At 40.0% G+C, this 15621-nt stretch overlaps 1 protein-coding gene and 1 long non-coding RNA gene across 4 annotated transcripts in view; one reads left to right on the plus strand and one right to left on the minus strand.

Annotated features, from left to right (window-relative positions):
• Positions 1–10595, plus strand: part of LOC111971265 (carnitine O-palmitoyltransferase 1, liver isoform-like) — a 113266-nt gene extending 102671 nt beyond the window's left edge. For 2 of the 3 annotated variants that reach the window (XM_070446288.1, XM_070446289.1), the window contains exons 10-14: positions 4804–4854; positions 4978–5085; positions 5267–5290; positions 9843–9955; positions 10067–10595. In XM_070446288.1, the coding sequence (XP_070302389.1) occupies positions 4804–4854; positions 4978–5085; positions 5267–5290; positions 9843–9955; positions 10067–10132 (362 nt within the window). In that variant the 3' untranslated portion in view covers positions 10133–10595. The remainder of the gene's footprint in view (positions 1–4803; positions 4855–4977; positions 5086–5266; positions 5291–9842; positions 9956–10066) is intronic. The other variant, XM_070446291.1, reaches the window with a different exon arrangement.
• Positions 6280–7391, minus strand: LOC139028503 (uncharacterized). The gene is made up of 2 exons (XR_011480711.1): positions 6498–7391; positions 6280–6370 (listed from the first exon to the last, which is right to left on the minus strand). It is a non-coding gene; the product is annotated as an uncharacterized lncRNA (long non-coding RNA).
• Positions 10596–15621: the final 5026 nt, after the last annotated feature.

Consider the following 15621-nt stretch of genomic DNA (forward strand, 5'->3'; position numbering starts at 1 on the left):
GGTGTGGATTTTGCAGGACCGCTCTATGTGAAAGAAAATGGTTCTGTGAAGAAGTCATACATTGCACTGTTCACTTGTGCTGTAACCAGAGCAGTGCATTTGGAACTGGTCTCAGATCAGTCAACAGAGAAATTCCTTTTAGCTCTAAAAAGATTAATCTCAAGGAGAGGATTATGCAAAGTAATCTACTCAGACAATGCAAAAACGTTCAAGAGAGCTGAACAGGACTTGAAAGAGCTGTGGAAGGCAATCGAAGAGCTCCAACTCTTGGCGTTCTTCTCAGAAAGGGGCATCACCTGGAGGTTCATCGCCGAGCGAGCAGCCTGGTGGGGCGGATTCTGGGAAAGACTTGTCAGGTCAGTGAAAACATGCCTGCGAAAGGTTMTTGGGAGAGCTTCACTCAACTTTGAAGAGATGTGCACAGTCCTGACAGARGTTGAAGCTATTCTAAATTCTAGGCCTCTGACCTTCGTGCACAAKGAAGTGGATGAACCACAACCTCTGACCCCAGCACACTTCCTGGTGGGTAAACGACTAACCTCTTTGCCTCCAAAGCCATTTCCAGCTGACACTCAGCACCCAACGCTAAACAAGGAGGACATGACACGAGGCTCTACAGAGGCTCTACAGAGGCTCTACAGAGTTCGAGGAAACAACCACCTTCAAAGATGGTCGATACCACGTGGAGTTGCCATGGAAACGAGAAATGCCAGAACTCAAGACAACTATAGAATCGCCAAGAAGAATAAACAAGGAGCATGACACGCAGATGGAAGTACAGGCAGAGACTTGTGACCAGTTTCTGGAACAGTTGGCGAAGAGACTACTTGCTGGATCTAAAGTCAGCACACAGCTGTGATACACCACAGCCCACCCCACTGAAAGCGGGTGACGTTGTACTCATAGGAGAAGATAACAAACCAGACAAACCTGGAACTAGGAAAGATTGAGGAACTGTTTCCAGGCCGAGATGGCCTAGTTAGATCATGTTCAGTTCGTACTGTTTCAGGGCTTTGTTGAGGAGACCTATTCAGTTGATATACTGCCTAGAGATCTAGATGAACACAGTTGTTCATCGGGGGGGGAGGATGTTGTAACTTTAATGTGTTACAGAGTTAATGTTTAAGTTAATTCATTGAGCTGTATCTAAAAGATATTTCTTTACAGTTATTTACATATGTAATTGATTGGTTAGTATTGAATTACGCTTTTGACTGCAAGTTCCAGAATGCCTTGCGACAGGAAGTAGAGAGTGAACGCGCTAGTTAAGTGCAATTAACAGGTGATTATTTTGGCTCCTTTGCGCTAGCAGCTTGCTGGCATTGCTTTGTAGAATCTAAAGTTGTTAAATGTAACGTGATCAAGAATTATTACAAGAAGCTTTCATATCAAACCCGACGTCCCGAGTCATTACTTTGAAGATAGTTATTCTATACATATAAAGTGAATCGATTGAGTGATCTACGATAATGATGGCTGGTCGACGAATCACGCTCAGATGATTGTTGAGAGCCCCGAGACAAAAGTACAAAGGTATTTTATAGCCAAGATACACCCCTTTCAACCTACATGATGAACAACAGATGTATAGAATGGGTCACAGGTTAAGATTTGTATGAAGAGAATTATAATTCACAGAAGACAGTATCTGTTGTCAACAGGATCTTTCATTGTATAGATCAGGGTCTGGCCCTGGGGTCATCTGTCCTTGGTACCATATAGAACAGAAACATTAACTCATGCTCTGGAATGCGGTCTCTTTAGGTTTTCATCACCCAAAAGACAGCATAAATCTCCTGTCAGTGTTATCTCCAGAGCCCATCCTCAGTAGAACACACACAGATGAGCGTTCTAACCACCCCTTATTCTGTTGCATAAAACAACCATTTGATGCAATAGTAGCATTATAACATAATCTTGCAATTTTCCACCATAGTAGTACTTGAAAGTATTTATCTTACACCCTTACAATTAATACAAGTCTCATGATGGTGTGCTACCCATTTTTGCTTATCACTTATTACCATAATTTTTCACATTACTTTAATAAAATATTTGATACTTTATTATTTTCCAAGTCATCTCATCTCTATAGAGCTGCTGCCAAATGCTGTCTGTAAAATCACAATTTGAATAGTTCTTTAAGTAAATAAGGCATACTTTTATGTATCACTTATTTATCTTATGTATCACTTATTAACCCATATTTATTCACATTACTTAATAAATATTTGATACTTTATTTTTACATCTAAGTCATCTCATCTCTATAGAGCTGCTGCCAAATGCTGTCTGATAAAATCACAATTTGAATAGTTCTTTAAAGTAAATAAGGCATACTTTTATGTTTGCTGAATACCAATTGTCAGTCACTTTGATCATGCATTTTCAGGTGGAGATACCTTGCAAAGCACCTGCTTTCTATCCCTCTCGCGCGTTCTCTCTTCTCTCCGTCTCAGTTTGTAATTAATTACCAAGTTTTCTGCACTATGTAGAATATTGGCATGTTGGAAACTACAAGTCCTTAATACATTGCATAGTTTGGGATTGATCTGATTTAACTCTACAGAAACTGAGCATCTAGCTCACAGAAAAAAAATGGACGAAATGGAATGGAATTCAAATAATTGAACCGGCATCGGTCAACAACTTTTTCATTTCAAAGGTGAAATGTTTCCCAGGATGGACAGGCACATAGTAGGGTGTCCAATCAAAAATGCATCTTTTGACCAATGGGTAAAATAATATGTCAATTGTGTAGATACCAATATTCCAAACATCATGTCTATATCATAATCCGTTCAAAGGTTATTGGAGTTTTTTCCCTTGCAGAATGGCCAAAATAATTCAATTGAGGCCAGAGAACAAAACTGGTAAAACATCTGGAAATAGCATTGTGTTAGCTAGGCTGGATGCTGTTTGAAAATTAAGGCAAACTGACATGCTCACCGTTGAACTCGTCACCTTTCTGCTCAAATATGGAGGACATAAAGCAATATTGGGGTAAGATGTATATGACCTGTAGTATTTTCATATTTTAGTATATGCTTTTCATATTAATGGGAAATTTCTCATATTTTTTGAAGATTTCTTACAAAACAAGCTCTGTTAAGTTTCAACGGAGCACTGAGCGTATCGCAAGCTTTCTAACCTTTTACATTTAATTCAGCTCGTGTTATGTTAATTTTACTTTTAGCGACCCGTGGAGGCAACTTTGCAGACAACCAACACAACATGTAAAAAGCTCAAAAGTTGCTGCGAGAAAGCCGTGCTGCTACAGTATGTCAACAGAGCTCAGTGCTTATTATCGGATTTATTAGGTTACGAAATCTGACTTTTGGGATATAATGTTAATGCTTTGTTAGAGAAAGACCCCACTGAACGATTCAGAATCTGTAGAATCATATTTGTCTTGGGAAAGGGAAATTTGTGGTGGTTGGACACCCTACAAACCGCAGGTTTATACAAACCATTAATGTTGGGAATAAAATGCTAGGGTAGAATCATTAGGAAATAATGTGTTAAATAAATGTCTTATTTCTTATAACATTGGTCGCGTGGTAGAGATATGTGTTGGTCGCATGTATGTTTGTCCTTTAGCCCTTTGGAATACAGGTGTTAATCCTTAGCCAGGGCTAAGAACAATGCAGTGTGAAAAGGCCTATAGACTATACAAAAGTGTGACCGTGTGTGTGTGCCGCACTACAACTGAGACAAACAATGTTGATTTTCCCACATTTGAGCGCATTAGTCTGTCCAGGCGGCCCTTTCCATGATGACCAGGGGCCACACATTATCAAAGGACTGTTTTGTTAGCCATCATGACATCCTGACATCCATCAAAACTGTTACATACATCTCTCTCTCTGCTCTCTCTCTCACACTCTCGCTCTCTCGCTTTCTCTCTCTTTTGCTCTCTCTAACTCTCTGGTTAGTTACAGTATTGTCTTGGCTGGGCTGGGAATTCTTCACTGCTTTCGTTGCCAGAAGGCCCGCCACTATATGTGTGTACTCAAATAAAATGTATTTATATAGCCCTTCTTACATCAGCTGATATCTCAAAGTGCTGTACAGAAACCCAGCCTAAAAACCCCAAACAGCAAGCAATGCAGGTGTAGAAGCACGGTGGCTGTCAGTGTGTGTGTGTATGGAAGCAATGGGTGTGGAATCTGTGGACATGTGAGTGTGTAGAGGTCAATTGTTTGATATTTCCTGCTAAGTCTGATCTCAGTCTCAAAGGCATCAATGATTAGTGAATAATTATGTTAACTATACTGAACATAAATATGAACGCAACATGTAAAGTGTTGGTCCCATGTTTCATGAGTTGAAATAAAATGTGCAGTTTTGTCACACAACACAATGCCACAGATGTCTCAAGTTTTGAGGGAGCGTGCAATTGGCATGCTGACTCCAGGAATGTCCACCAGAACTGTTGCCAGAGAATTGAATGTTCATTTCTCTACCATAAGCCACTTCCAATGTCGTTTTAGAGAATTTGGCAGTATGTCCAACTGGCCTCACAACCGCAGACCACATATTTGGCGTTCTGTGGGGTTGTGGTATGGGCAAACATAAGCTACAGACAACGAACACAATTGCATTTTATCGATGGCAATTAGAATGCACAAAAATACCATGATGACCAGTCATGTGAAATCTATAGATAAGGGCCTAACAAATTAATTTCAATTGACTGATTTCCTCATATAAACAGTAACTCATTAAAATCAATGAAAATTGTTGCATGTTGCGTTTATATTTTTGTTCAGTATACATACCTTTTTCTTTACATCTTTTTAGATAAAAAAACTCCAACAATATATACAACCACGTTACCCACCATAAATTACAGTAAGCATCTCTCTACATTTTGTCATACAATGATGTAACTTCTTTATTCAAAATCTGAATTCAAAATCTTGATAAAATAATATTTTAGGTGAAATCCCATCTTTTTTCTAACATTTGTTTTAGAAACATCATTGATCCCACCCAAAATGTCATCATCAACAGCAACAACAACAACACCACCACCAGCATCATCATTAACATCGTCAACAATATCAAACAGCAGCAACATGGGTACCACACTTTGTAATGTTTCGTTAATCCTTTAATGATTATTAGGACTCAGTTAGTGTGAAGAATGTCTGACATTGTGCCAGCCAAGTTAAAACCTCCTCTTACCTCTTCTCAGATGTTGAATCCAAATGAATAATGTGGTGCATCATGACATGATATTATCTCTTTCCTTTTTTTCTAGAGTCACAAGAGCAGCGATTACAAAGTAAGCGTTTTAGCCAAGTTTACAGATACGCTACATGACCAAAAGCATGTGGACACCTGCTCGTCGAACATCCCCCCTTCGCTGCTATGGAACATTGCTGGGGGGACTTGCTTCCATTCAGCCACATACTTTTGTGTGTATATATATATATATACACAGTTGAAGTCGGATGTTTACATACACTTAGGTTGGAGTCATTAAAACTCGTTTTTCAACCACTCCACAAATTTCTTGTTAACAAACTATAGTTTTGGCAAGTCGGTTAGGACATCTACTTTGTGTGTGACACAAGTCATTTTTCCAACAATTGTTTCCAGACAGATTATTTCACTTATGATTCACTGTATCACAATTCCAGTGGGTCATAAGTTTACATACACTAAGTTGACTGTGCTTTTAAACAGCTTGGAATATTCCAGAAAATGATGTCATGGCTTTAGAAGCTTCTGATAGGCTAATTGACATAATTTGAGTCAATTGGAGGTGTACCTGTGGATGTATTTCAAGGCCTACCTTCAAACTCAGTGCCTCTTTGCTTGGCATCATGGGAAAATCAAAAGAAATCAGCCAATCAGCCAAAATTGTAGACCTCCACAAGTCTGGGTCATCCTTGGAGCAATTTCCAAACGCCTGAAGGTACCACGTTCATCTGTACAAACAATAGTACGCAAGTATAAACACCTTGGGATCACGCAGACGTCATACCGCTCAGGAAGGAGACGCGTTCTGTCTCCAGAGATGAACGTACTTTGGTGCGAAAAGTGCAAATCAATCCCAGAACAACAGTAAAGGACCTTGTGAAGATCTGGAGGAAACAGGTACAAAAGTATCTATATCCACAGTAAAACAAGTCCTATATTTACATTTAACATTTAAGTCATTTAGCAGACGCTCTTATCCAGAGCGACTTACAATAGGAATAGAATTCCAGTTTGTAGCGTGGTTCATCTGCGTTGTGTATTTTAATTAGGACGCTGCCACAACTGATGGTCTGCTCGTTGAAATCTTTTTATTTGCCCTGCACACGAAGAGACAACACACACGTTACCCTTGGTGCAGTCACAGCTCTCCGGCACCTTGCTAGCCGAGGGTCAGTCAAAAGAGACCCAAAAGGAATTAACAGGTGCTGCGTGCACACACTCGCTGCACAACAGCATATACAAGTAAAACTATACAGAACATAATTCTGACAAAATAAAAGACATACCTGCACACGAAGAGACAACACACACGTTACCCTTGGTGCAGTCACAGCTCTCCGGCACCTGCGCGAGCACATGGACACTCACTCAACCACTGTCACAAGTACTCAGAAGTTACAACAGATACCCCAGTCAGTGAGCTCTGTGAGACTTGTTAACATAAATTCCTACACTGTCCACACTATAACAAACGTATGGTTGCAAAACAGTACATTGTATAACCTTATGACGGTTTATATTAAACAGTTTCGGAGCCAAGGACAACATACCTTGCCAGCCGAGGGTCAGGCAAAAGAGAACAATAAAGTGGTATGGGAATACAGATAACCCGCGATGGGCCAAACCAAAATATACCAAACTTTACAATCACTTGATGTACAATATTGGTATGAAAAAGTGTTTGTACACCAAATAAAAACATTAGCTATGCAGCTGTAATTAAATAAAAAAATACACTGAATTATTATTATTATTATCAAATTATTAACATCCCCTCTTGACCTGGCCTATTTGAATTGGTCCTTGTGTGCAATTTGGTGCGTAATCTAGGGGAACAACATCACACTGCTACATTCACCCCCACTGTTTTACACTAGATTATAGGCCCAAAACAAAACACATTACCTCAAAGGTAACAAAGCAAAGAAAGAAAAAAAAAATTCACACCCACAGGGCGACAGAGTAACCCAGTGTAGTCCCTTAATTCTAGACCCACAAATGGTCGATCAGCTGAAAAGCTATCCCGCGAAGGATTAGGAAAAATAAGGGGTAGCTAATCCCTTATTCAACCGTATACGAAAAATGCCATATACATTTTATGCCGATGGACTACACACAAAGTTACATGAATTGTCAAATATATTWGACAAACCCACAAATCATTCTAAGACATGCTTAGATTCCTATTTAAATTATAATTTAAACTTAACTTAACTTATAACTTAAATTCCTATATCGACATAACCTGAAAGGCCACTCAGCAAGGAAGAAGCCACTGCTCCAAAACCAACATTAAAAAGCCAGACTATGGTTTGCAACTGCACATGGGGAAAAATATTGTACTTTTTGGAGAAATGTCCTCTGGTCTGATGAAACAAAAATATAACTGTTTGGCCATAATGACCATCGTTATGTTTGGAGAAAAAAGGGGGAAGCTTGCAAGGCGAAGAACACCATCCCAACCATGAAGCACGGGGGTGGCAGCATCATGTTGTGGGGGTGCTTTGCTGCAGGAGGGAATGGGGCACTTCATAAAATAGATGGCATCATAAGGATGGAAAATTATGTGGATATATTGAAGCAACATATCAAGGCATCAGTCAGGAAGTTAAAGCTTGGTCGCGAATGGGTCTTCCAAATGTACAATGACCCCAAGCATACTTCCAAAGTTGTGGCAAAATGGCTTAAGGACAACAAAGTCAAGATATTGGGGTGGCCATCACAAAGCCCTGACCTCAACCCTTTAGAACATTTGTGGGCAGAACTGAAAAAACATGTGCGAGCATGGAGGCCTACAAATCTGACTCATTTACACCAGCTCTGTCAGGAGGAATCGGACAAAATTCACCCAACTTATTGTGGGAAGCTTGTGGAAGGCTACCCGAAACGTTTGACTTAAGTTAAACAATTTAAAGGCAATTCTACCAAATACAAATTGAGTGTATGTAAACGTCTGTCCCACTTGGAATGTGATGAAAGAAATAAAAACTGAAATCATTCTCTCAACTATTTTTCTGACATTTCACATTCTTAAAATAAAGTTGTGATCCTACCTGACCTAAGACAGGGAATTTGTACTAGGATTAAATGTCAGGAATTGTGAAAAACTGAGTTTAAATGTATTTGGCTAAGGTGTATGTAAACTTCCGACTTCAACTGTATATATAGTGTAGATAGATACTATAGATGGATACTAAGATACTATAGATACATTGCATTCGGAAAGTATTCAGACCCCTTTAATTTTTCCACATTTTGTTACGTTACTCTTATTCTAAAATGTATAGAATTATTTTCCTCATCAATCTATACACAATACCCCATAATGACAAAAAAGGTTTTTATATATTTTTACAAATGTATTAAAAATAAATTACTGAAATCACATTTACATAAGTATTCAGACCATTTACTCAGTACTTTGTTGAAGCACTTTTGGCAGCGATTACAGCCTTTTGTCTTCTTGGGCATGACGCTACAAGCTTGGCACACCTGTATTTGGCAAGTTTCTCCCATTGTTCTCTGCAGATCCTCTCAAGTTTTGTCAGGTTGGATGGGGAGCGTCGCTGCTCCCCTATTTTTCAGGTCTCTCCGGAGATGTTTGATCGGGTTCAAGTCTTTTGCCCCAGTCTGAGGTCCTGAGCGCTCTGGAGCAGGTTTTCATCAAGGATCTTTCTGTACTTTGCTCCGTTCATCTTTCCCTCGATCCTGACTAGTCTCCCATTCAGGCCAAAGAGTTCAATCTTGGATTCATCAGCCCAGAGTATCTTGTTTCTCATGGTCTGAGAGTCCTTTAGGTGCCTTTTGGCAAGCTCCAATTGGGCTGTCATGTGTCTTTTACTGAGGAGTGGCTTCCTTCTGGCCACTCTACCATAAAGGCCTGATTGGTGGAGTGCTGCAGAGATGGTTGTCCTTCTGGATGGTTCTCCCATCTCTACAGAGGAACCCTGGAGCTCTGTCAGAGTCATCTCCCTGACCAAGGCCCTTCTCCCCCGATTGCTCATTTTGGCCAGGTGGCCAGCTCTAGGAAGAGTCTTGGTGGTTCCAAACTTCTTCCATTTAAGAATGATGGAGGACACTGTGTTCTTGGGGACCTTCAATGCTGCAGAAATGTTTTGGTACCCTTCCCCAGATCTGTGCCTCGAGACAATCCTGTCTCGGGGCTCTACGGACAATTGCTTCGACCTCATGGCTTGGTTTTTGCTCTGACATGCACTGCCAAATGTGGGACTTAATATAGTGTGCCTTACCAAATCATGTCCAATCAATTGAATTTACCACAGGTGGACTCCAATCAAGTTGTAGAAACATCTCAAGGATGATCAATGGAAACAGTATGCACCTGAGGTCAAATTTTAAGTCTCATAGCAAAGGGTCTGAATACTTATGTAAATAAGGTATTTCAGTTTCTTATTTTTTGCACCAACATTTTTTTCTGTTTTTGCTCTGTCATTATGGGATATTGTGTGTAGATTTATGAGTAAAAAAAGATTTAATACATTTTAGAATAAGGCTGTAACATAAGAAAATGTGGAAAAAGTGAAGAGGTCTGAATACTTTCTGAATGCACTGTAGATACTAAGATAGATAGATACTGTATACTCATCTCTCTCTTCTTTGCTCTCTCCTAGGGAAGGTCATATCAGTCAGTACGTTGTTAGCTATCTCTCTGATAGCTAATATCATCCTTCTCTTGGGTGTTGTCTACTTGTGGACCCGGGGGAAACGCCAGCATGAAGGCATGGTGAGTGTGTGTGTGTGTGTGTGTGTGTGTGTGTGTGTGTGTGTGTGTGTGTGTTGCGCGCGCATCCAGCTGTGTGCTTTAATGTGGCTAAAGTGCTTCTTGTATTTTCAGTCCCCTGCAATGCCTGAACTGACATTATTGAATGCAGTAGAGGTACATATTCTGATGCGCAGGTAATATTCTCAGAATGCCACGGCTTGGTGACTGATGACTTGGGGAACTAATCAATCGAACCCAAGAGCGTTTGGATATGCATGTAGTCAACAAAGTCTCTCTCTCTCTCTGTCTCTATGTCGCTCTCTCTCTCTCAGAACGGCAACAGAGATGCTCTGCAGCACTGACCCCTTTCAGAGGAATAATCCATCTCTCTTCCATCTGCCGCCATTTTCCCCTCGCTTTCCCAGACGAAAATTGACAAATATATGAGCCAGAGAAATGGAGCTAACAGTCCTGCCTCTCTGTCGCTCTCGCTCTCATACACACGCTTCACACGCTTCACACCTCAGCCCTTCACACAGGGCTGAGGCCACAACTCTTCTTCTCCTGCCACTGGCATTCTGGAGATACTGTTGAATAAGAGACTTCAGAATAAAAGCATTTGGACTTCATAATAAAAGCCTATGAACATCATAATAAAAGCTCCCTTCCTTGTGTTTTAATGAGGAGAATGGGAGAACTAATAAATGTCAGTCTGTCAAGAGTTGGATTAAGGGAACAACGGTGGTCTTGAATGACCACCCCCTGCCTTCAGCTGTCCGTTCAGGCCAAAGAAAATATATTCATGTGAATTGGAAGAAAACAGTGTGATGAACAACAAGATGAACCCTTTAGGGGCGTACATTGGAACTAAGATGGTCTGAAATTTAGTATTATTATACCTGCATCCATTCCTGACTGTTTGGATGATGTGGCTGTGTTACCTGTTGAAAGGGGATTGTATGATGCAGAGGGACATCAGAAAAATATCAAAGGAGTAAATCAGTGGAAAAAAGGATGAAAGAAATGAAGTGAAGACTGTTTGATGTAGAAAGTGTGTATATATACAGTACCAGTCAAATGTTTGGACACACCTACTGAGTCCATGGTTTTTCTTTATTTTTACTATTTTCAACATTGTAGAATGATAGTGAAGACATCAAAACTATGAAATAATACATATGGAATCATGTAGTAACCAAAGAAGTGAAGATTCTTCAAAGTAGCCACCCTTTGCCTTGATGACAACTTTGCACAATCTTGGCATTCTCTCAAGCAGCTTCATGAGGAATGCTTTTCCAACAGTCTTGAAGGAGATGCCACATTTGCTGAGCACTTGTTCACTGCTTTCCCTTCACTCTGCGGTCCAACATATCCCAAACCATCTCAATAGGGTTGAGGTCGGGTGATTGTGGAGGCCAGGTCATCTGATGCAATACTCCATCACTCTCCTCGGTCAAATAGCCCTTACACAGCCTGGAGGTGTGTTTTGGGTCATTGTCCTGATGAAAAACAAATGATAGTCCCACTAAGCGCAAACCAGATGGGATGCTGTGGTAGCCATGCTGGTTAAGGGTGCCTTGAATTCTAAATAAATCACTGACAGTGTCACCAGCAAAGCACCATCCCACTTCCTCATCCATGCTTCACGGTGGGAACCACACCTGTGGAGATCATCCGTTCACTTACTCTGCGTCTCACAAAGACACAGCGGTTGGAACCAAAAACAGATTTCCACCGGTCTAATGTCCATTGCTCGTGTTTCTTGGCCCAAGCAAGTCTCTTTTTCTTATTGGTGTCCTTTAGTAGTGGTTTCTTTGCAGCAATTTGACCATGAAGGCCTGATTCACACAGTCTCCTCTGAACAGTTGATGTTGAGATGTGTCTGTTACTTGAACTCTGTGAAGCATTTATTTGGGTTGCAATCTGAGGTGCAATTCATTTATGATTTCTGAGGCTGGTAACTCTAATGAACTTATCCTCTGCAGTAGAGGTAATTCTGGGTCTTCCTTTCCAGTGGCAGTCCTCATGAGAGCCAGTTTCATCATAGCGCTTGATGATTTTTGCGACTGCACCTGAAGAAACTGTCAAAGTTCTTGAAATGTTCTGCATTGACTGACCTTCATGTCTTAAAGTAATGATGGATTGTCGTTTCTCTTTGCTTATTTGAGCTGTTCTTGCCATAATATGGAATTAGTCTTTTACCAAATAGGGCTATATTCTATATACCACCCCTACCTTTTCACAACACAACTGATTGTCTCAAATGTACTAAGAAGGAAATAAATTCCACAAATTCACTTTTAAGAAGGCACACCTTTTAATTTAAATGCATTCCAGGTGACTACCTCATGAAGCTGGTTGTGAGAGAATGCCAAGTGTGCAAAGCTGTCATCAAGGCAAAGGGTGGCTACTATGAAGAATCTCAAATATAAAATATATTTTGATTTGTTTAACACTTTTTTGGTTACTACATGATTACATATGTGTTATTTCATGGTTTTGATGTCTTCAGTATTTGTACAATGTAGAAGATTAAAATTAGAAAATCAGAAAACCCTGGAATGAGTAGGTGTGTTCTGCACCTTGTGATAAGCATTACTAGTAACATCATAAAAGGCTGGTACCATTTCTATGTGTTGCAGAGACTTTTACTGTGTGCTGGTGTGGGTGCTTGTGTGTGTGTGTGTGTGGTGTTGTGTGTGTGTGTTGTGCTGTGTGTGTGTGGTGTGTTGTTGTGGTGTGTGATGTGTGTGTGCAAACACTGTTTAACATGCGCCTATGCCTTCTCTTGTTGTACAGTGAGAGATGCTATTTTTTCCTTATCAGTGTTATCCATAGACAATATTTTATTAGGCGTGGCCAAAACCCCAAGCACTTTTGTATTGAAGGTACATTCATGGTCGTGATGTATGCAATTTGCTAAAGAATCTTACATCTAAAAAGCTTTGTATATTACACAGGACCTGTTTAACATACTTTCTGGTCTGGTTTCCCTGACACAGATTAAGTCTAATCCAAGACTAAACATTTACTTCCATGGAGATTCTCTATTGAGCATGCTTTTTTCTCCAGGACTAGGTCTAGTGCTCTATTCAATCTGTATCGCGGAAGTTCAGCATTACAGCGTGATTGAGATTTAAAAGCAATATTCCCACGTTAGCGGAGACTGCATTCACTGTAAATGTTGTATATGTCGACTCAATCTGAAATTACTTTAACATTTCTATCGCGCAATCTGTAATGCTTCATGATTACAGATTGAATAGAGCCCATAGTCTGTGAAATCTTACCCTGTAAGCATTCTATGGACAAGGTATGACAGCAATCAATGCTTTGTTTTTGTTTACCTAGACACTATTTCAAATGCTAATTTTGTAGCATTTGTTGCACAAATCCAATGCAAATCAATGGGAACAACTTTAGCAAAATCAAGGCATGGATTACTATCATACCTTGTCTATATACTGCTTACAGCGTAAAGAAACCCTTTGTAATGTGTTGCACTATCCATTTAATAAAATCCATATTCAAGCTTACACACACACACTAAAGATACAGGCACACACACCTAGGCTGAGCTCCAGGTTGTATTTGTTCTCCGGCCCCTCTAATGACACAGCAATCAGAAAACTCTGGGATAGAGGATCATTCTTCAAACACACAGACAGGAGTTACACACACACACACACACACGCACGCACAAAAACACACACCTGGCATTTCTGGAAGAACCCTTCACTGATGACCACGTCGTAGGCTGTGCAGCCTTGGGAGTCTGTGGGGACAGGACACAACCAGAGGTGGGCCCAAGTCACTTACTTGAGTCACAAGCAAGTTCGAGTCTCCAGTTGAGTCCCAAGTAGAACGGGTCGAGTATCGAGTCAAGTCCAAGTCATGCATTCTATGAGCAAGTCAAGTCAAAAGTTTTTTCAAGTAAAAAAATTATCTATACCTGCAATGACAGAAAATCTTTATTTATTGAGGCTACCAGACAGCCCTTTTAATTATTTTGATGACGTAATTGTAAAATAGGGACCTGGTAGCAGTCAGTAATAAGGGCAGGAAATCAGCAGAAGGCAAGGCAGGTAGAAGTGCTCAGAGTGTAGATATTATTTACAGGTCTTGGCGATCCAATGGTAAGAGCTCCATATCATACAAAATATACAAGACGATTTACCAAATATACACAACCAAAAAATATTGCTTCTGTATCAGGCTTGACCTGTCCTATCTGAACAGATACAGGTAGAGGGAAAAACAGCACAGTCTCCCCTTGAGAAATCAAATCGAATTTGTCTAACAGGAGCTCAAACAGGTAAGTGTCTTCAGAAAGTATTCACACCCCTTTTCCACATTTTGTTGTGGTACAAGGTGGGATTCAAATAGATTTAACTGTACTTTCTTTGTCAACGTTGTACACAAAAAAACACAAATATATCTTTATTACATAAGTAGTCAACTCCCCAAGTCAATACATGTTACAATCACCTTTGGCAGCGATTACAGCTTTGAGTCTTTCTGGGTAAGTCTCTAAGAGCTTTGCACACCTGGATTGTATACTATTTGCACATTATTCTTCTAAGAATTCTTCAAGCTCTGTCAAATTGGTTGTTGATCATTGCCAGACAGCCATTTTCAAGTCTTGCTATAGGTTTCCAAGCCGATTTAATTAAAAACTGTAACTAGGCCACTCAGGAACATTCAATATCATCTTGGTAAGCATCTCCAGTGTGTATTTGGCCTTGCGCTTTAGGTTATTGCCCTGCTGAAACATGATTTCTCTCCCAGTGTCTGTTGGAATGCAACTCCAGTGCGTATTTCCTCTAGGATTTTGCCCGTGCTTAGCTCTATTCCTTTTATTTTTAGCCATAAAAACTCCCTATTCCTTGCCGATGACAAGCATACCATAACATGATGCAGCCACCACCATGCAGCCACCACCATGCTTGAAAATATGAAGAGTGGTACTTAGTGACATGTTTTGTTGGATTTGCCCCAACATAACGCTTTGCATTCAGGATATAAGTACATTTCTTTGCCACATTTTTCCAGTTTCCCATTAGTGCATTATTGCAAACAGGATGCATGTTTTGGAATATTTTTATTCTGTAAAGGCTTCCTTCTTTTTACTGTCATTTAGGTTAGTATTGTGGACTAACCACAATGTTGTTGATCCATCCTCAGTTTTCCCATATCACCTCCATTAAACTCTGTAACTGTTTTAAAAGTTAAAATTGGGAATCTTACATATAATTATGTGTGGGGTACAGAGATAAGATAGTAATTTAAAAAATTATGTTAAACACTATTATTGCACAGTGAATCCATGCAACTTATTATGTGACTTGTTAAGGACAGTTTTACTACTGAACTTATTTAGGCTTGCCTTAACAAAAGGTTGAATACTTATTGACTCAATATATTTCAGCTTTCCATTTTTATTAATTTGTAAAAACATTATTCTACTTTGACATTATGTAGTATTGTGTGTAGGCCCCAGTCAAAGGTTGTTTGCACTATGAAGCAAGTCGCCATCAAGGATTGCCTGTATTTGGCTCCATTTATTGTTCCCTCTATCCTTACCAGTCTCCCAGTCCCTGCCACTGAAAAGCATCCCCATAGCATGATGCTGCCACCACCATGCTTCACGGTAGAAATGGTGTTAGACGGTTGATGAGCTGTGCCTG

Source organism: Salvelinus sp. IW2-2015, linkage group LG13 (genome assembly GCF_002910315.2).
Source record: "Salvelinus sp. IW2-2015 linkage group LG13, ASM291031v2, whole genome shotgun sequence".
NCBI classification, from domain to species: Eukaryota; Metazoa; Chordata; class Actinopteri; order Salmoniformes; family Salmonidae; genus Salvelinus; species Salvelinus sp. IW2-2015.